The sequence below is a fragment of the Bos mutus genome, chromosome 26 (genome assembly GCF_027580195.1).
Source record: "Bos mutus isolate GX-2022 chromosome 26, NWIPB_WYAK_1.1, whole genome shotgun sequence".
NCBI lineage: Eukaryota > Metazoa > Chordata > Mammalia > Artiodactyla > Bovidae > Bos > Bos mutus.
In genome coordinates, this window is record NC_091642.1 from 30,432,629 (window position 1) to 30,453,054 (window position 20,426).

A 20,426-nucleotide genomic window follows, 5' to 3' on the forward strand; every position below is an offset into this window, starting at 1 on the left:
AACACCACTTCTCTATCCAAAGAATACGGTGCCCAGGAGAGGTTTTAAGCAGGGAAGGAGTATAGTTAGTCTTGTACTCTTTTTTTTGGGTGGGGGTAGGGGAGGGGCCGGAGAAGGCAATGGCACCCCACTCCAATACTCTTGCCTGGAAAATCCCATGGACGGAGGAGCCTGGTGGGCTGTAGTCCATGGGGTCGCTGAGTCAGACACGACTGAGCAACTTCAGTTTCACTTTTCACTTTCATGCATTGGAGAAGGAAATGGCAACCCACTCCAGTGTTCTTGCCTGGAGAATCCCAGGGACGGGGGAGCCTGGTGGGCTGCCGTCTATGGGGTCCCACAGAGTCGGACACGACTGAAGCGACTTAGCAGCAGCAGCAGCAAGGGAGGGGCATGCAATGCAGCTTTCGGGATTTTAGTTCCCTGACCAGGGATCAAACCTGGGCCCTTGGCAGTGAAAGTGCAAGTCCTAACCACTGGACTGCCAGGAAATTCAATAGGCTTGTACTTTAGAATAATGTAACTCTAGTTGCATTATGAAGAATGGATTTCAGGGGTAGGTAATGAAGGGAAGGCCACAGGGCAGGGGGTAGGGAGCAGGTAGAGGGTGGGTTATTTGGAGGCAAAGAGATTTTGCAGTAATTCTTTTAGGAGATCCTGAGGGCCTGAACCTAGTCAGCAGGAGTCAGGGAAGGAAGAAATAGATTCAAGGGATTGTGTGAGGGGTTTCAAACCACTAGACCTTGACATCCTGGCTTTCTCATGTGGCCCCCTTTGTCTCTAGAGAGCAAGACTCTTGCCAGAGTCTAGCAAAAAAAAAGAGTGAGGAGTCCATAATGGAGAGCTCACAGCCATGGCAGGTCAGAGGTCATTTCATCCCCCTGTTCTCTTCAGGCTGGAGCACACAGAGCATGAGACGACCAAGCTCACGGCTGCCTTCACCAGGTTTGACCAAGATGGGAACGGCATCCTAGACGAGAAGGAGCAGAAGGAGACGCAGCAGAAGCTGGAGGGGGAGAGGGTGAGCCCAGGCAGCTGGTGGAGAGGCTACAAGGAAACTGCTCATCCTCCTCTTCCTGCAGCACACCCCGAACACTAACCAACTTGGAAATCCTCCAATGGATGGGCGGGAAAGACCTCTCTAGAATAGTGGTTCTCAAACTGCTGTGTGGTAGAACCCCCTGGAGAGTTTTAAAACATCCTCATGCTCAGGCCACACACTCCAGATCAGAATCTCTGGGGGAGTCAGTGGGGGTCAGCCATCATTTGTTTTCGATGTGGTTCTGCCAGAATTGGACACTGGCTGTTTTTTTTTTTTTTTAATTAATCAATTTATTTATTCATGGCTGTACTGGATCTCTGTTGCGGGCTTTCTCTAGTTGTGGTGTGCAGGCTTCTTATTGCGGTGGCTTCTCTTATTGTAGAGTATGGGCTCTAGGACATGTGAGCCTCAGTAGCTGTCGTATGTGGGCTCAGTAGTTGTGGCTCCCGGGCTCTAGAGCACAGGCTCAGTAGCTGTGGTGCATGGGCTTAGCTGGTCCATGGCATAGTGGGATCTTCCCCTGTCAGGGACTGGATCCACGTCTCCTGCATTGGCAGATGGATTCTTTACCACTGAACCATCAGGGAAGCCTCATCAGTCGTTTTTAAAGCTCCCCAGGTGACTCCAGTGCATAGCCAAGGTTGATCATCATTGCTCTAAAACACAGCCTCAGGGAGAAAAGGATCAATTGCCGAGGAATCTCTGACAATTCCTTCAGAGCTCTTGCCCTCTCCTTGGAGTTCTCAAACTCTGACCCTTAGCTGCCCCTCCTATGCCTCTTCATCCCTAGCCTGCATAGACCAAAAAGCCAAGGGCTAAAGGAGCAGTGCCAGGACACTGTCCCTCCTCTCCCTCAACAGAGTTGGCTTCTAGTGAGTGCCCCATTCATCAGTGCTTCAAAGAGCTTGTGTTTTGTTTCTTGGGGAGGTGATTCTCTCCCAGAGGTTAGGCCAGCTTTGTGTCCAGCACCACCACTCTGATTCTGTTGTCTCTAGAGTTTGAGGGGAAAAGGGAATAGCAATAACTATAGCCCAAGGCCTGGTCCTGAGAGCCCATTAGAGCAAGTGATGGAGCAGGAGCTGATGACTTCCCAGAGTCATCTTCTCCCTGACCTCTGACTTCCTGATCAGGTGGCTGTCCATGCTGAGATTGAGAACTTGGGCTGGTCCATTGTGAGGAGCCCACCAGGCGAATCGAGTCCAAAGCAGGCTGCCAAAACAGGTGGCTGGGTTTCGGGAGAAGAATTCTACACGTACGTGCAGCCAGGGGGCCCAGGGCTGACTGTGTTTATGTCGTTCTACCTTGAGCTTCTTTCCACAACCTTCCAACTCCCTATCCTACCCCAGGGAAAACCCCTGTCCCCCTTTAATTCTCCCAGCACCACTGGGCCTTATGTTCTTTGCTCCCATCTGGGCATCCCCTGTTCTGTACCCCCTTCCCCTGGAATCACCCAGCTCTCCAGACACACATTTCTGCTCCTTTGGTCTCTCTCAAATCCTGCACAGGCTCACAAGGAGAGTTTTGCAGCTGGAGACTGTCCTGGAAGGAGTCATGACCCAGGTTGATGCCATGAGGTCAAAGCTGACGATGGTGGAGAGGAAGGGGTGGCTGGCTCCTCTTCCAGGCGCAGTGAGTGGTCCTTCACCTGGCTCTTCTGGCTCCCCACAGCTGATCTCTACCATCTTTTCTACTCAGTGGATGGAGGCAAAACATTTTTGAAAGATCAGCATTTCAGTCTCCTGGGGCAACATGTTCCCGGTAGTCAGTCTGTCAGTGGAGATCAGGGGGTGGAAAGAAGAACTGAAGTTGTTTCTCTGGCCTGAGGGCGACCTTAGCCTCCAGGAGAGGGTCTGGGGTTGGAGAAACATCCAGGTAAAAGGAAAGTGGGACACAAACTCCTCCTCCAAGTGACCTGTCCTTTTTTTCTTCCAACAGGGGGAACAAGGCATTTGGGAGCACCTGCAGGCAGCCCCAGCTGTGACTCCAGCCCCCTGGGGACTCTAGGGCAGGCAGGAGAGTAGTAGGGGAGGGGTCCTAAAGCTTCAGACAGCAGGTTCCTCTGTCACCGCCTCCCCAGAAGCTCCCCCAGCACACGCCCTCCACTTCTAGGGCAGTGGGTGCTACCACTGCTGCTGCCAAACCCCACCCTGTGCCTGGCCTTTTGAGCCAAGGTTTCTGTGTGTAGCTGTATAGCTCTATGAAATATTTCCTGCTGGGCCTCTCACCCCCGTGGGCTCTGAATTCTGCTGTGATAATTTTTTTTTTTTTAAGTCAAAAACAATAAAGAAGGGTAATAACTTTCCTGAGCATCTGGATAGCCATGATTTGTGAAAAAAGTAGAAGCTGAGAGAAGAGCAATATCTAGATGTCTTCTTACTTGCCAGTGAAACTTTTCCTCTGTGTGTCTTGAGGACAACTGCTGGCAACCATGGGGTTCACTTCTTCCCCATTGGGATTCCATGTGAAAGAGAAGGGGAAGCCAGAGAGGAGGGGACACTTTCTTGCGTGGGGAGAGTACAGTGTTGTAGAGGAGTTGGATTGGTGACCTCCCTCAACCTTCCCCAGCAAAGTCCAGGAAGGCTCAGGGGCAAGTCTGCCTCCAGACGTGCCCCTGAACAGGGAGGGGGGTGTAAACCAGAACAAAGCTGAAGCCTGAGGAGAAGCTGGCCAAGAAACGACCTCCGGATTCTAGGATCTTTGGATAAAATGTGGGGGACTCTGATTCTCTCCTTCCACAGGACATTGTGGGTTTGCCTGGTGATTATCAATAAAATAAAAAAAAATCCTTAGGAAAACCAGGACTTTGCACTTGCTTTGGGGATGGCAGGAGAAAGAAGAGGGGCTGGAACTGTGACCCATCCTTGTATTAATACTAGGGCTGGAGAAAGCTCACCCCTCCTGGGAAGTGTAGAGCTGGGGCAGTGACAGTGTGAAGAAGCTGGGCTTCCCCAGGAGTCCTGAAGGAAAAACTTCTGACTCATAGGAATGGTTTGAAATGGTGGACACTTTGGAAGGAATGATGCTAAAGCTGAAACTCCAGTACTTTGGCCACCTCATGCGAAGAGTTGACTCGTTGGAAAAGACTCTGATGCTGGGAGGGATTGGGGGCAGGAGGAGAAGGGGACGACAGAGGATGAGATGGCTGGATGGCATCACTGATTCGATGGACGTGAGTCTGAGTGAACTCCAGGAGTTGGTGATGGACAGGGAGGCCTGGCGTGCTGCGATTCATGGGGTCGCAAAGAGTTGGACACGACTGAGCGACTGATCTGATCTGATCTGATGATTGTCCTATTGGAGGAGGTGGAGGTGGTAATCTAGGGTGTTCTGGTCCTTAGAAGGGGTGTGTGTGTGTTTGTGTGTGTGTGCACGAGCACACTGTTGGGTGTGGGCAGTGAGAGTGTAGATGGAGAATAACCAGAGATAAGACAAAAAAGCTCCTACACCAAGATTTCGAGAGTATAGGCCTGCATCTTGACACCTGCTATATCCCCTCTCTCTTCCCTTGTGATCTTTATTCCTCCCTCATTTTGCACATTCCACTGCTCCCCACTTTCTTTCTTCATCCATTCCCTTCACCCATCCCTGTTCTTCCATCCCATCAAATACATTCTATTTGTATTTGAAACAGCTGAATCAATTAAGAACACCAGACTGTATCCTCAGTTCTGTAAATTTATAACTGGACTTCCCTGGTGGTTAAGACTCTGTACTCCCAATGTGGACACATGGGTTCCATCCCCTACAGGGTTGGGGTAACTAAGATCCCACATGCCAGGTGGTGTGACCAGGAAAAAAAAATGTGATCTAAGCTTTCTTCAAGAAAGGTTATAGCAACGGAAGAGAAACAGGTGCCAGTCTGCTGTTTGAAAAAAAAAAACGCCCAGTGAGTTGACCTTAATCTAGGACATCGGAAGTGAAGTGAAAGTCACTCAGTACTGTCCGACTCTCTGCGACCCCAAGGACTATACAGTCCATGGAAGTCTCCAGGCCTGAACACTGGGGCCTTTCCCTTCTCCAGGGGATCTTCCCAACCCAGGGATCAAAATCAGGTCTCCCGCATTGCGGGTGGATTCTTAACCGGCTGAGCCACAAGGGAAGCCCAAGAATACAGGAGTGGGTAGCCTATCCCTTCTCCAGGGGAACTTCCCGATCCAGGAATACGAACTGGGGTCTCCTGCATTGCAGGCGGATTCTTTACCAACTGAACTATCAGGGAAGCGGAAGAGAGAGTGTTTTGGCTCAGGTGTAACGGCCTGAAGGTTTCCCAGAGCCTGGATGAGACTAGCTTCAAAAGCATGGATTTCCTGAGCAGTCTTTCAGCGACTAATACCGGCCAGAGTGAGGATTCTCTGAGGAGGGGCTAACTTGTCTCTTTACCACTTTATAGTCAGCAGGCTACACTGGGCTCGACCCATCCAAGAGGTCGTGGGTCTGTTACTAGGCTAACGATACTTCCAGGGAGTGGCCGCGGGATTGAGTGCATCCTTCGTTCCAGATGTCGGACCCTTGGCAGCGCATTCACTCACGAAGACTATTTTGGCTTTAAATTTGGCTTAGTGCTTACGCTTGGTTATTATTCTTTACTTGAGACATAACTTAGCCCACAAGCGCAGAATCACAGGGCATTGAACCCAGGGCGGGGAGGGCGGGGCACGCCCAGCGCGCATGCGCAGCACCTCACAACCGGAAGCAGCGCTGGGCAGGGCATGGCGGCGGCGGCGGCGGCGGCGGCGGCGGCCGAGGGTGTCCCCGCGATCCACCGCGAGGAGCCAGTTCGAGGTATGCGGAGTGGACGGGGATGAAGTGTCCGGTGGGGAGGCCTGAGTCTCCGGGTACGGCCCCGAGATGCCGGGGCTCACCTGGCGGGAGCGGGCAGATCGGAGGGGCGCGCCTGTGTGTGAGCGTGTTTGTGCTGTCAGGGCTACTGAGAAAGAGTGGCCCCGAGGTCAAGTGTGGCCTGAGGCCGGTGCAAGGGAGCAGAGGCCTGAGGCAGAGGCGGGTGAGGCAGGAAGGAAGTGAGGGACTTGGAATTACGGCACTTGAGAATGGAGCCGATTTGATGGAATGAGGTCAGGTGGAGGGGTGTGGGGAGAAGCTGCTGTGTCTGGATTAGGACCGGGGCAGGGCGGGGCACTTACTCTTTCTCCTTTGATTCAGATGATGTCGCTGTGGAGACTGCTGAGGAAGCAAAGGAGCCTGCTGAGGCTGACATAAATGAGCTCTGCCGGGACATGTTCTCCAAAATGGCAACTTACCTGACTGGGGAACTGACGGGTGAGGCGCGGTCCGGATGGATGCGGGTAGTGCCGGGCACCACTCGCTGAAGTGGTTTGGCGTTTGGCACAGGCAAACCCGTGAGGTGCTTTAGCAGCGTCAGTGTGCGGCTCCCTCCCTAACCCCATAAACCTTAAAACATGCCTGTTGGAAGTTTGGGGAGGTCAAGAAAGCGTAGGAAAGAAGTCCCTCCCTTCCCTGGAGAAATTCAGGAACTACTTTCAGAAACACAGGATGAACAGCAAGGGCACACTATGTAGCACAGAGAACTGTATTTAATGTCCTATGATAAACCATAATGGAAAAGAATGTAAGGAAAAAAGAATGTGTGTGTGTGTGTGTGTGTGTGTGTGTGTGTGTGTGTGTGTGTGTGTGTATGGCTGAGTCACTTTGCTGTACAGCAGTAATTAACACAGCATTGTAAATCAACTGTACTTCAAAAAAAAAAAAAATTGGTGCAGAAACACGTAAGAATACTTAGTACAACCCTGCAGGTCTCCATAGTGTAGACTGAGCCTGAGAAAACGAAAAAGAATTAATCAAGAAGTGCTTTCTTGGGGCAAGTGTATTTTGAAAGGGGTTGTAAAGAATATAAGAATTCATTGGCAGAAAAGTGGGAAATGACTAGTGAGTGAGATAGTATAAGCAAGCTGTTTGTTTGGCTAAAGAGATGTACTTATTAGGTTAAAGGGAACTGGGGAGTGACCAGCAAAATTTGGGGTCTATTAGGTTGGTCTGAGAATTTGATGACCCACTCTTTGAGACATGATTAATTTTTTGGTCCAGTGTGTATTTCCAAGTGAAGCATGACCCATGTGTGGAGGAAGGTCCAAAAAATGAAGTCTGGGTCAAGTGTAGCTTTTCATAAGGGTCTGTTACATTGTTTCACTTCCCCAGGAAGTTGCTGTGAGCTAAACTTGTGAACCAGAATGTATGAGAAAATGCTTGATGAATAGGAGGGGTTGTGAGTCTCCAACAGCCTATTTATTTGTTTATTTCTGAGCAAGAGAAACCAAGCAACAAAATCTAGATTTTATTTATTTATTTATTTATTTTGGCTTTTCTTTAAAAATTCCAAGGACTTGGCAGTGCTCCCATTCTTGCAAGGCTCTAGTTGACTAGAGTTGGGCATTGTCTCCTTTAAATGGACCAGCATGGTGCAGTTTGTCCCTCCTACTCCCTGTTTTCTCCCTTTTACTGAGACCCAGTGTCAGTTGCCATGTATTACTCTTCTTATATTGTTTTTTAGTAGTGGTACAGAAATAGTTTTCTGTACCAATGTCTATCAAAATTGATAAAGTAAATGGTAGACTAAGACTAAGAAAATCATACTATTCCAAGAAATGAGAGTGTATTTCTTTGTAGAAGTGAATAATCTTGTGTTTAATATGCAAAGACCTGGCTTGCTTCACTCATTTACATAATATTGCTGGTTCCTGGGTATTTGAGTGTGTCACCGTTGTTTGAAAGAGACAAGTTTGATAGCAGTGAGAGTGTGGATATGGAGGAGAGATGGAATAACAATATTTCAGATGAAGAGATATGGTCTGTGACTGAGTGATGGTAAAAGGGGTGGAGAGAGCAGCATGGACCCAAGATCATTACGGAAGTGGAGTTTATAAGACTTGTTGAAGTGGATATTGAGGGATGGGAGCAGCTAAAGACATGTCTGAGGTTTTAAGCCAGTGGTGCCATCAGCCAAAATAGGCAAGTTGGAAAGAGGAACCATGTTTAGTGTGAAAATAATATTTTCAGCTTGGGCTTTGCTGATTTTAGGTATTACTGGGATACTCGGGTGACTGTTCCCAAGACATTCAAGTGACTTGAATATGTGAGTCCAGAGCTCAGAGTGATCAGAGCAGGAGAAACAGATTTGGGAGTCACCTGCCTAGTAGTGTGAGTTTAGGATGTGTAGGAAGAGATTGCCAAGGAAGACCTTAGAGGTAGATAAGAAGACCTGGACTGAAATCTCAGGGAATGCCTGTATTGGGCAATTAGTTTTTATTAACAGTACTTAAAGTACCTAGATTTACAAATGATTTATTATAAAATTTAAAGTGGATTGTAATTTCCCTATGATTGTCATTCTTATCTATACGGATACTTTTTTGAGTTTGAAACTCAAAAACTCTGGGAGTGCCATAGGAATGTGCCACCTATGTAAACATCAGCCATGAGTCACAGCTGAGGAAGAGCTGAGACCAGATAGTTAAGGGAGTTGGATGAGAAGAGATCTGGCATAGACACTCAAAAAGAGCAGTTAGATTAGAAAATGCTATAGCAGCCAAGGAAAGGAGCAGTTCATGGAGAGAGGGAGATCAGTAATGTCAGATACTATGGAGAGGCCCAGGAGGATAATAACTGAGAAAAGGCCAAGGATTTGGTAATTAGGAGAGCACTGACAACCTTGGAGCATGTGATTTCTCTGGGTGTTGGGGACAGAGACCAGATAGGAACGGTTTATACCAGAGAGTGGTGGTGAGGAGGAAGCAGTGAGTGTAAGTTACTCTTTCAAAAGGGTTAACAGTGAAGCTCCTTTGCTTTACTGAGCGAATGATGTAGGTGTAGAATAGAGGGAGTGCTTTGGGGATGGAGGAAAGTGGAATATAGATAGAGAGGAAGGTGCCAGGATGGAGAGAGAATTTGGAAAGGCAAGGGAAACGAGATGGTTGAAGAGAGGCTCTGAAGAGGTAGAAGGATTGGGATCAGGTACACAGGAGGAGAAGGAGCTGTCTTGGCAAGAATAGGAACACTTCTACCTCTTGAAAATATATTAAGGTTCAGAGAAGTTTAGAAGTGAGGCAGAAAGATTGAGGCAGTTTATGTTAAGTGGGCTTGACTTTTGGGAAAGTTGGAGTAAAGGCCATTTGCTTTGAGTAGGGATGGGGAAGGGAACCAAGGATGTGAGAAGCAGGCAAATAGTTTGGAAAACTCAGTGCATAAAATGGAATACAGAATCACAAGTAGTAAATGAGTTACTAAGAAGTGTTGAGGTCCTGCTGCTGCTGCTGCTAAGTCACTTCAGTCGTGTCCAACTCTGTGCGACCCAATGGACGGCAGCCCACCAGGCTCCCCCGTCCCTGGGATTCTCCAGGCAAGCACTGGAGTGGGTTGCCATTTCCTTCTCCAATGCATGAAAGTGAAAAGTGAAAGTGAAGTCGCTCAGTTGTGTCTGACTCTCAGCGACCCCATGGACTGCAGCCTTCCAGGCTCCTCTGTCCCTGGGATTCTCCAGGCAAGAGCACTGGAGTGGGGTGCCATTGCCTTCTCCGGTTGAGGTCTTAGTTGACTTTATATATATTTTGATTGATATATATATATCTTTTCCCCATCTCTTCTACATTTATTTGCAAAGCTGTTTTTTTCCTTATTTTCAATTGATGGTAATTGCTTTACTATGTTGTGTTAGCTTCTGCCATACAACAGTGTGAATCAGCTCGAAGTATTCATAGGTTCCATCCCTCTTGAACCTTCCCCTCTCCCCTCACTCCCAGGTTGTCACAGAGCACTGGGTTGAAGTTCCCTGTGTTACAGCAACGTCCCACTAGCTATCTGTTTTACGTATGGTAATGTATATGTCTCAGTGCTGCTCTCTCAATTTGTCCCACCCTCTCCTTCCCCTGTGTGTCCACAAGTCTGTTTTCTATGTCTCTATTCCTGGCCTACAAATAGGTTCATCAGTACGAATTTTCTAGATTCCATGCTATGCTAAGGTGCTTCAGTTGTGTCCGAATCTGTGCGACCCTATAGACAGCAGCCCACCAGGCTCCCCCGTCCCCGGGATTCTCCAGGCAAGAACGCTGGAGTGGGTTGCCATTTCCTTCTCCCTAGATTCCATATGTATGTGTTAATAAACACTATTTGTTTTTCTCTTTCTGACTTAACTTCACTCTATATAGCAGGCTCTAGGTTCATCTATCTCAATAGGACTGACTCAAGCTCATTCCTTTCTATGACTAATATTCCATTATATATATATATGTACCACAACTTCTTTATCCCTTCATCTGTCGGTGGACATCTAAGTTGCTTCCATTTCTTGGCTATTGTAAATAGTGTTGTAATGTACGTTAGGGTCAGTTCAGTTCAGTTCAGTCGCTCAGTCGTGTCCGACTCTTTGCGACCCCATGAAGTGCAGCACACCAGGCCTCCCTGTCCATCACCAACTCCCAGAGTCCACCCAAATCCATGTCCATTGAGTTGGTGATGCCATCCAACCATCTCATCCTGTCGTCCCCTTCTCCTCCTGTCCTCAATCTTTCCCAGCATCAGGGTCTTTTCAAATGAGTCAGCTCTTCGCATCAGGTGGCCAAAGTGTCTTTTTGAATTATGCTTTTCTCAGGGTATATGCCCAGTAGTGGGACTGCTGGGTCATATGGTAGTTTTATTCTTTGTTTTTTTAAGGAATCTCAATACTGTTCTCCATAGTGGCAGTATCAAGTTACATTCCCACCAACAGTGCAAGAGGGTTCCCTTTTCTCCACATCCTCTGCAGCATTTATTGTTTGTAGAGTTTTAAAACAATTATTTATTTACTTAGCTTTGGCTGTGCTGAGTCTTCATTGCTGCACGGGCTTTTCTCAAGTTGTGGCGAGTGGGTGCTACTCTCTGGTTGCAGTGCACAGGCTTCTCGCTGTAGTGGCTTTTCTTTGTTGTGGAGCATGGGCTCTAGGGCACTCGGGCTTCAGTAGTTGCAGAATACAGGCTCAGAGTTGGGGCTCACGGGCTTAGTTGCTCTGCAGCATGTAGGATCTTCCTGGATCAGGAGTTGAACCCCTATCTCTTGAATTGGCAGGTGGATTCTTTACCACTGAATCACCAAGGGAGCCCCATTTGTAGATTTTTTTTGATGATGGCCATTTTGACCAGTGTTGAGGTGATGACCTCACTGTAGTTGTGATTTGCATTTCTCTAGTAATGAGCAATGGAGAAGGCAATGGCACCCCACTCCAGTATTCTTGCCTGGAGAATCCCATGGGCGGAGGAGCCTGGTAGGCTGCAGTTCATGGGGTCGTTAAGAGTCAGACACGACTGAGTGACTTCACTTTCACTTTTCACTTTCATGTATTGGAGAAGGAAATGGCAACCCACTCCAGTGTTCTTGCCTGGAGAATCCCAGGGACGGGGGAGCCTGGTGGGCTGCTGTCTATGGGGTCGCACAGAGTTGGAAACGACTGAAGCGACTTAGCAGCAGGAGTAGCAGTAATGAGCGATGTTGAGCCTTTTTTCACATGTTTATTAGCCATCTATATGTATCTGTGGAGAAGGCAATGGTACCCCACTCCAGTACTCTTGCTTGGAAAATCCCATGGACGGAGGAGCCTGTTAGGCTGTAATCCATGGGGTTGCTAAGAGCCGGACACGACTGAGCGACTTCACTTTCACTTTTCACTTTCATGCATTGGAGAAGAAAATGGCAACCCATTCCAGTGTTCTTGCCTGGAGAATCTCAGGGACGGGGGAGCCTGGTGGGCTGCTGTCTATGGGGTCGCACAGAGTTGGAAACGACTGAAGTGACTTAGCATATGTATCTGTATTTATGGTGCAGTCTGCCCAGTTATATGATGTCATATTAGGGAGACCAAGACTGCTTGCTTCACCTCCCTTTTTCTGGTACATGAGTTTATCTTTTCCCTTTCTAACTACGATCCTGAAGCTTCTGGATTTTATTTGGTTTGAATAGTTTGCCAGTTGTTGCCTGAATTCCTACTTAGACATTTAGAATACGTATGCATGTGCATAAGTTGCTTCACTCATATCCTACTCTTTGTGACCCTATGGACTATAGCCCTCCAGGCTTCTCTGTCCATGGGATTCTCCAGGCAAGAATACTCGAGTGAATTGCCACACCCTCCTTCAGGTGATCTTCCGAACCCAGGGATCAAACCCATAGCTCCTGCAGCTCCTGCACTGCAGGCAGATTCTTTACTGCTGAGCCACGAGGGAAGCCCTAGAGTACATAGGCTGAGTATAAATGTCATAAATCAGAAGGGGCCTGCTTCTTTGACATTCCCTAGATCCTGCCTTGAACTGCCATTTGGTCATTAATTCCACATTCTAGTCATCTACACAAATCTTAAAGGTATCACATCTTCTGTGTTTGTTTTAAAGCGACCAGTGAAGACTATAAGCTCCTGGAAAATATGAATAAACTAACCAGCCTGAAGTATCTTGAAATGAAAGATATTGCTATAAACATTAGTAGAAACTTAAAGGACTTAAACCAGAAGTGTAAGTAATAATTTTACAATTAAACATATTTGTTTGTATTTAATGTTCATTTGTGCTTGAGGGAGTAGAGAAGGGAAAGGAACATGGTCTCTGTCCTCAGGTAGCTCATTTTCTAAAAGTGAATTACAAAGTTAAAGTGAATTTTTTCCACTCTGAGGATTAGTGTGCTTTGGTGGTACAGTTATTTCTGCTTCTGAATCTTGAGTTGATCCATTTATTTCCAGAAAAATGGGGCAGAGGAAAGGTGGCCAGATTCTAGGGAATTAACAATGAAATCCGTAAAGGACTACTTTATAAACAGAAAACCATAACATATATAATCATAATATGCTGCTTTAGTTGGCAGAATATATTTTCCTGTTGACTTATATTTGTGTTCCCTGTCTATAGGGCTCTCCTTCTTGGTCTGGGAGTACCTAAGAAACTGAGTCAGTAATGGAAAGATTGCTTGAGGAGCAAGGAATTTCAAAGAGAGGAAAACTAGTAGATGAGAGAGACTTAACTTTGTTTAGGTCACCAGTCATACCTGATCAGCTAGCTGCTGTCTTCTAAGGCATGTGCCCTGCCAGTGATCAGAATCATGTCACTCCACCTACTCTGTCTTAGGCAGAGCTGACCAGACACTAGCATGCTTACTTTCCACCTTTTTCTACATTCCTTGTTGATGCTGTATAAACCCTGGTCTGTCTTTGTTTTCAAAGATGCTGGACTGCAGCCTTATCTGGATCAGATCAACATAATTGAGGAGCAAGTAGCAGCTCTTGAGCAGGCAGCCTACAAGTTGGATGCATATTCAAAAAAACTGGGTAACCATTTTTATTTGTTTTGATTTGATAAGAGCACCCTCCTCCCAGTATGACCATATGATAGTTAACATTTATGGTATGCCTACAGTGATCTATTTTAATCTTCACAAAACCTCTGGAGAATAACTTTTTATGACTAGTAGTAATAAAATAACATTTCCTGAGTGCTTAATAACATATCAGGCACTGTTCTTAATATTTTGTGCCTATCATTTTTTTTAATCCTTTGATCTCTGAGGTAAGTACATGATTTTTAGCCCCATTCTATTGAAGAGGAAGCTGTGGTTGAAGGAGTTATAACTGGCTTAAGGACAGCAGAGTTGCACAGTGAAAGTGCTTAAGGACACAAAGTTAGTATATAGAAGAGCTGTATTCCAAACTATGATTGATTTCAAAGCTCAGGCATTTAATTGTGGTTCAGCAGGCTGAAGCATCTTTAATAATGTAGATGCACATCTCAGAAATAGAGTAGGCAGTCCAATCAAGGCTTTCTTAAGGGGTTACTTTTCCTTTAAGGAAGAAACTGGTACTAGTGTTGATGCCTTGCTACCTGACTCTGGCTCTTATATCCATGATTAAAAATAACACAGTTGTTAAAAAAAAAACACGTTGTTTTTACTCTAGATATAATTTACATGTTATTTTTGATCATTGACAGTTGTTGACTACTTGAAGCAATTGGTTTGTAGCAGACTGAGATTTGACATGGGTGGTAGTTAACATTGTCCACAATTAAATTTACTAAATGGTGACTGTGAACTTTAGAAAGCATTGTGCCAGATGCTTACAGGGTTTTAAAGAAAGGGGGAATCTATAACATTAAGGGGTTTACTTGATGGTCTTTTAAATTCCTGTATCTTTCAAAATTGTTTTCCTAGTGTGTATGAAGGATAGGAATAAGAAAATAAAAGGAGAAATGTACTTGAGATTTCAGTCTGGCTCTTAGAGCCAGACTGGGACAGAGCCTGGAGGGGCAAGTGCTTCCTATGCTTTTCTAAGGCTCCTGGTGGCTCTAGTGCTAATACGTTTGCTTAACCCTGGTAGAGTGTCTGAGCAGGTGCTGTTGACAGGGCTAGAATGTAGGGAACTCATTTTAGATTCTTGGTTATGTGTATGGATATTTGACTCCTTAAGTTGAGCACACTGATTATATTTGGACAGATATCCAAATATCTGTCGTAGCTAATAATGATAGTTAGCATTTATGGTGTACCCGTAATTTGGATACAATTTGGACAGCTACAAGGACTGAAGTTAATAGATATTTTTTAAAATGTAATAGACATTTTTGAATTTGCCTGGAAATGCTAACTAAAGAGTATCTTTGTAAGAGCTGATTTTGTTTTTTTAATGTTTTAATTTTTGGCCACATTGCACAGGCATGTGGGATCTTAGTTCCCCAACCAGGGATCAAGCCTGCGCCCTCTGCATTGGGAGGTGAAATCTTAATTACTGGACCACGGGGGAAGTCTTTTTTATTTTTTTCTTTCTTTCTCCCTCTCTCTCTTTTTTTATAAGAGCCCATTTTAAAAGATATAACTCTTCCTCTCCCTCTCCCCACTGCAGAAGCCAAGTACAAGAAGCTGGAGAAGCGATGAAAAACAACTGTGGGGACAAAGTCTTTTTTAATGTGGAAAGAATGTTTTATAAGACCTGAATCTTCAGGTTGATGAATTGTGAAAACTCCTCAAAAGGCAACTACGCTGGTCGTCCCAGAAACATCGCAACATTGGAGTAAACTGGAGAACTGTGGCTATCCCTGGAGGAACTTCTTTTGAGGCAGAATCCTCAGAAACTCAACACTTATAACTCCTTACCTTTTACTTGAATGCTTCATCATCCATTCAGGACAAAGAGTTTCTCAAAGTTCAGATAAACCTGGGCCTGCCAGTAGAATCAAATGAGAGGACCTCTTTTCCCTGGTAGCAGTTGATTACTGTATTATTTTCTTAAATGGTTGGTTTTTGAGTTACTGTGTAAAAGGTGGTTTTTGTCTGTCAAGGATGTAATGTATTGCTAACAAGATTCTAAATTAAAAAAGGAAAACAAAGCAGTCTTGTTCTTGTCAGTTTATTACCTTGTGAATGTCAGTAATTTACTTTTCCATACATTGCAAATAACAGAAAATCTTAAAACTGTCTCAGGCCAAGTCTTCTAGACTGAACAGAAACAGTGGAAGGAGTGTCGTTGCGATAGCTTGGTGTATGTGATGGGCCCCTCCTGTCTCCTCTTTATGAGTCAGATGGCTAGAGACGGATGACACTTGGCATGTGTGCTCACTTTTGGAAATATAACAGGATGTGTGTATGTTAGGTGGGGAGGTGGGGCTGCCACCCAGGCTACTCAATAAGTAAAGCATTTTATAAAATATCTTCCTACTTGTGTCTGCAGCGTCAGGGGAGCTTCCGCGAACCTGGCTGTATTCTTTTCAGACTACAGACATCAGAGGGTACTAACTAACCAGTCTGGAAGACAGTCAGTCATATCCAGAGTGGGGTATCAGCAGTTACGAAGGTGCCTGAGGTCCCCAATTCCATTTCCAAAAGAGTTCTTAACTCTGTAATTTCCCACCATTTAAGTTCCAGAAGTCTTCCATGATCCTCTGCTTCTCTGAACCGTTGCTGTGGTCTCTTCTCATCTTAACTATGCCTCTAACCTGTAGTCTATGCTGCTGGCAGATCAGTCTTTCTAAAATGTAAACTGGCCATATTACTCCTGCTTGGAATTGTCTTATGACTTCTCATGGTGTCTTTGAAAAAGCCAGACTCTTTTTTTTTTTTTTTAAACTTAGAAACCAACATTTTAATAAGTATTTCGTATTACTTTTGTGTTTCTGAGGAAGTAGTCAAATGTAATTCCCTTTGGTTCTTTATTAAACTTTTTGTAACTTTTTCATATAAGATTCGAAGCATTTGGCCAGATACACACCCTGACACAAACTCGCATTTTGAAATTGGTATCAATATATAGAGGCAACAACATCCCCAATTCTATTCAGGGTTCTCCTAAGGTAAAGTTGAAAATACCATAGTTTTAATCTTTCATTCTATTAATGTATTACATTTATTGATTTGTGTGTGTTGAACCATCTTTGTGGGCTTCCCTGATAGCCCAGTTGGTAAAGAATCCACCTGCAATGCAGGAGACCCTGGTTCAATTCTTGGGTCGGGAAGATCCACTGGAGAAGGGATAGGCTACCCACTCCAGTATTCTTGGGCTTCCCTTGTGGCTCACCTGATAAAGAATCCGCGTGCAATGCAGGAGACCTGGGTTTGATCCCTGGGTTGGGAAGATCCCCTGGAGAAGGGAAAGGCTACCCACTCCAGTATTCTGGCCTGGAGAATTCCATGGACTGGGTCGCAAAGAGTCAAACAACTGAGCGACTTTCACAACAACCATCTTTGTATCCCAGGGATAAATCCCATTTGATCATGTGTATGAGTCTTAATGTGCTATTGAATTTGGTTTGCTAGTATTTTATTAAGAAGCTTTACGTCTATATTCATCAAGGATATTGGCCTGCTTTTTTTTTGTAGTATCCTAATCTGGCTTTGGTATCAGGGTAATGCTCACCTCATGAGTTTAGGAGTGTTTCCTCTTCAGATTTTTGGGAAGAGTTTGAGAAAGATTGGCATTACTTCTTTGTTTAGTAGAATTCACCAGTGAAACCATCTGATCCTGGGCTTTTCTTTGTTGGGAGATTTTGATTACTGATTCAAAATCTTTATCCTTTATTGATTTGTTCAGATTTTTCCATTTCTTCCTGACTCAATCTTGGTAAGTCATGTGTTTCTAGGAATTTATCCATTTTTTCAGGTTGTCCAATTTGTTGGCAGATAATTGCTTATACAGTCTTTGTATTTCAGTAGACATCCTCTTTCATTAACTTTATTTATTTGAGACCTATCTCTTTTTGTCTTGGTTAGCCCAGCTAAAGCTTTGTCAGTTTTGTTTATCTTTCCCAAAACCAACTTAATTTCATTGATCTTTTTTATTGTTGTCCTGCTCTTTATTTCATTTATTTCTACTGTATTTTTCCTGCTTTCTGCTAACCTTGGGCTTAATTTGTTTTTCTTTTTCTAGTTCCTTAAGGTGTAATGTTAGGCTTTTTGAGATCTCTCTTTTTTCTTGATATAGGCATTTATAGCTGTAAACTTCCCTCTTATTTTGCAACATCCATAAATTTTGGTATGTTGTGTTTCCAGTTTCATGTTTCATCTGATTTTCCTTTTGATTTCTGTTTTTGTTCTTTTGTTGTTCAAGAGTATGCTTTTCATGCATTTGTGAATTTCCAATTTTTCTCCTGTTACTGGATTCTAGTTTTGTGACATTGTATTTAGAAAAGATACTTGATATAGTTTCTATCTTTTTGAATTTGTTGAGACTTGCAGCCAAATACATGATCTAGCTTGGAGAATGTTCATGTGCAGTTGGCAAGAATGTGTTTTCTAAATCCATATTTCTTAGCATGCATACAAGGCCCCTATTTCATTCCTTTTTTAAATTTTACTTCCTATTACTCTGAGACTTAACACTGTTTTCAGCTGTTATGAGCTACCTTAAATTCCCATGGAGGAGTTGTCTTTTTTTTTTTTCTTTCATAAACTTTCTACTTTACAACAGATTTAGATTTGCTGGAAAGTTGTAAAGGTAACACAGAATTCCATACACCTAAATTAAAAACAACAAAAAAAAGGATAACAGAATTTCATGGTTGAGCTTTCACATCTCAACCGTGTTTCCTCTTCCTGAAATGATTACCTGCCCATGCTTGACAAACTTCTCTTATTTAAGATTCAGTCTTGATTTTCACTCCTGGGCTATGCTGTATTGTGCCAAAAGTAGAAAAAACATGTTAGTGTGCCAGCGATACATCGATGTTTATGAGGCAAGTAATCTGATTTTTTCAAAAAAAAAACATTGTAGGAGTTGTGAGGAAAATCAGAGTTTTTGTTGTTCTTTAAGTTTTAGTTAATTTTGAATTGCTTAGGTTGCCTTTGATGAGTCTTCCATGCACCTCAGTTATTAGGAACCCTTGTTTCCATTTCACTAAACACTGTTGTCTCCAACCAGTAAGATTGAATTCTCAAAAAAAAAAGTCATTATCATGAAAAACAAAACTAAAAAGGTAGGTAGGCTATTGTGGATTAAAGGAGATGAGAGAGCTGAATCCAGGTGTGAAATGTGATTGGATCATGAATGAAAACAAAAGTATAAAATTTGGGAGGACACAAGAACTTTAAATGTGTGTTAGGTGGATAATTTTGAATTAAGGTTAATTTTCTTAGGTGTGCTAATGGTGTTATGGTTTTGTAGGAGAGTGTCCTTCTTCCAGACATTCCAGCTGGATTTTTGAACTGTGGTGTTTGAGAAGACCCTTGAGAGTCCCTTGGACTGCAAGGAGATCCAACCAGCCCATCCTAAAGGAAATCAGTCTTGAATACTCATTGGAAGAACTGATGCTGAAGCTGAAACTCCAATACTTTGGCCACCTGACGTGAAGAACTGACTTGTTGGAAAAGACTGATGCTGGGAAAGATTGAAGGCGGGAGGATAAGGGGATAACAAAGGATGAGATGGCTGGATGGCATCACTGACTCAGTGGACATGAGTTTGAATAAACTCTGGGAGTTGGTGATGGACAGGGAGGCCTGGCATACTGCAGTCCATGGTGTCACAAAGAGCTGGACTCGACTGAGCGACTGAACTGAACTGTCCTTCTTGAGAAATACATGCTGAGGTATTCTGCTGTCTTCAATTTACTTTCAAATGACTCTGGGAATAAAAGTATTAATACTAAGCACCTTGAAGGAAGAAGAGGAAGGGAGGAGTAAATTTGGCAACTTGTTGACACATGAATCTAGGGGATGGCCATTGTTCTTTCAACTTTTTGATAGGTTTAAAACTTCCAACTCATTTCACATGCTAGTAAAGTAATGCTCAAAATTCTCCAAGCCAGACTTCAGCAGTACATGAACCATGAACTTCGAGATGTTCAAGCTGGTTTTAGAAAAGGCAGAGGAACCAGAGATCAAATTGCCAACATCCTCTGGATCATCGAAAAAGCAAGAGAGTTCCAGAAAAACATATATTTCTGCTTTATTGACTATGCCAAAGCCTTTGACTATGTAGATCACAATAAACTGTGGAAAAGTCTTCAAGAGATGGGAATATCAGACCTCCTGACCTGCCTCTTGAGAAACCTATATGCAGGTCAGGAAGCAACAGTTAGAACTGGACATGGAACAACAGAATGGTTCCAAATAGGAAAAGGAGTACATCAAGGCTGTATATTGTTACCCTGTTTATTTAGCTTATATGCAGAGTACATCATGAGAAACGCTGGGCTGGAAGAAGCACAAGCTTGGAATCAAGATTGCTGGGAGAAATATCAATAACCTCAGATATGCAGATGACACCACCCTTATGGCAGAAATTGAAGAGGAACTAAAAAGCCTCTTGATGTGTATTTTTTAGATTAGTTGTTTGTCAGTTGCTTCATTTGCTATTATTTTCTCCCATTCTGAAGGCTGTCTTTTCACCTTGCTAATAGTTTCCTTTGATGTGCAGAAGCTTTTAAGTTTAATTAGGTCCCATTTGTTTATTTTTGATTTTATTTCCAATATTCTGGGAGGTGGGTCATAGAGGATCCTGCTGTGATGTATGTCAGAGAGTGTTCTGCCTATGTTCTCCTCTAGGAGTTTTATAGTTTCTGGTCTTACGTTGAGATCTTTAATCCATTTTGAGTTTATTTTTGTGTATGGTGTTAGAAAGTGTTCTAGTTTCATTCTTTTACAAGTAGTTGACCAGTTTTCCCAGCACCACTTGTTAAAGAGATTGTCTTTAATCCATTGTATATTCTTGCCTCCTTTGTCAAAGATAAGGTGTCCATATGTGCGTGGATTTATCTCTGGGCTTTCTATTTTATTCCATTGATCTATATTTCTGTCTTTGTGCCAGTACCATACTGTCTTGATAACTGTGGCTTTGTAGTAGAGCCTGAAGTCAGATAGGTTGATTCCTCCAGTTCCATTCTTCTTTCTCAAGATCGCTTTGGCTATTCGAGGTTT

General features: G+C 44.1%; 2 protein-coding genes across 5 annotated transcripts in view; both read left to right on the plus strand.

Annotated features, from left to right (window-relative positions):
* Window positions 1–3,819, plus strand: part of PKD2L1 (polycystin 2 like 1, transient receptor potential cation channel) — a 74,945-nt gene extending 71,126 nt beyond the window's left edge. For 2 of the 4 annotated variants that reach the window (XM_070363784.1, XM_070363785.1), the window contains exons 13-16: window positions 895–1,021; window positions 2,173–2,294; window positions 2,548–2,671; window positions 2,978–3,819. In XM_070363784.1, coding sequence (XP_070219885.1) covers window positions 895–1,021; window positions 2,173–2,294; window positions 2,548–2,671; window positions 2,978–3,046 — 442 coding nt within the window. In that variant the 3' untranslated portion in view covers window positions 3,047–3,819. The remainder of the gene's footprint in view (window positions 1–894; window positions 1,022–2,172; window positions 2,295–2,547; window positions 2,672–2,977) is intronic. The other 2 variants (XM_070363786.1, XM_005892068.3) reach the window with 1 other exon arrangement.
* Window positions 3,820–5,699: 1,880 nt separating this feature from the next.
* Window positions 5,700–15,411, plus strand: BLOC1S2 (biogenesis of lysosomal organelles complex 1 subunit 2). The gene is made up of 5 exons (XM_014477086.2): window positions 5,700–5,824; window positions 6,203–6,319; window positions 12,431–12,550; window positions 13,252–13,356; window positions 14,923–15,411. Exons 1-5 carry the CDS (start codon window positions 5,752–5,754, stop codon window positions 14,952–14,954), a joined length of 447 nt encoding a protein of 148 aa, XP_014332572.2. The 5' UTR covers window positions 5,700–5,751; the 3' UTR covers window positions 14,955–15,411.
* Window positions 15,412–20,426: the final 5,015 nt, after the last annotated feature.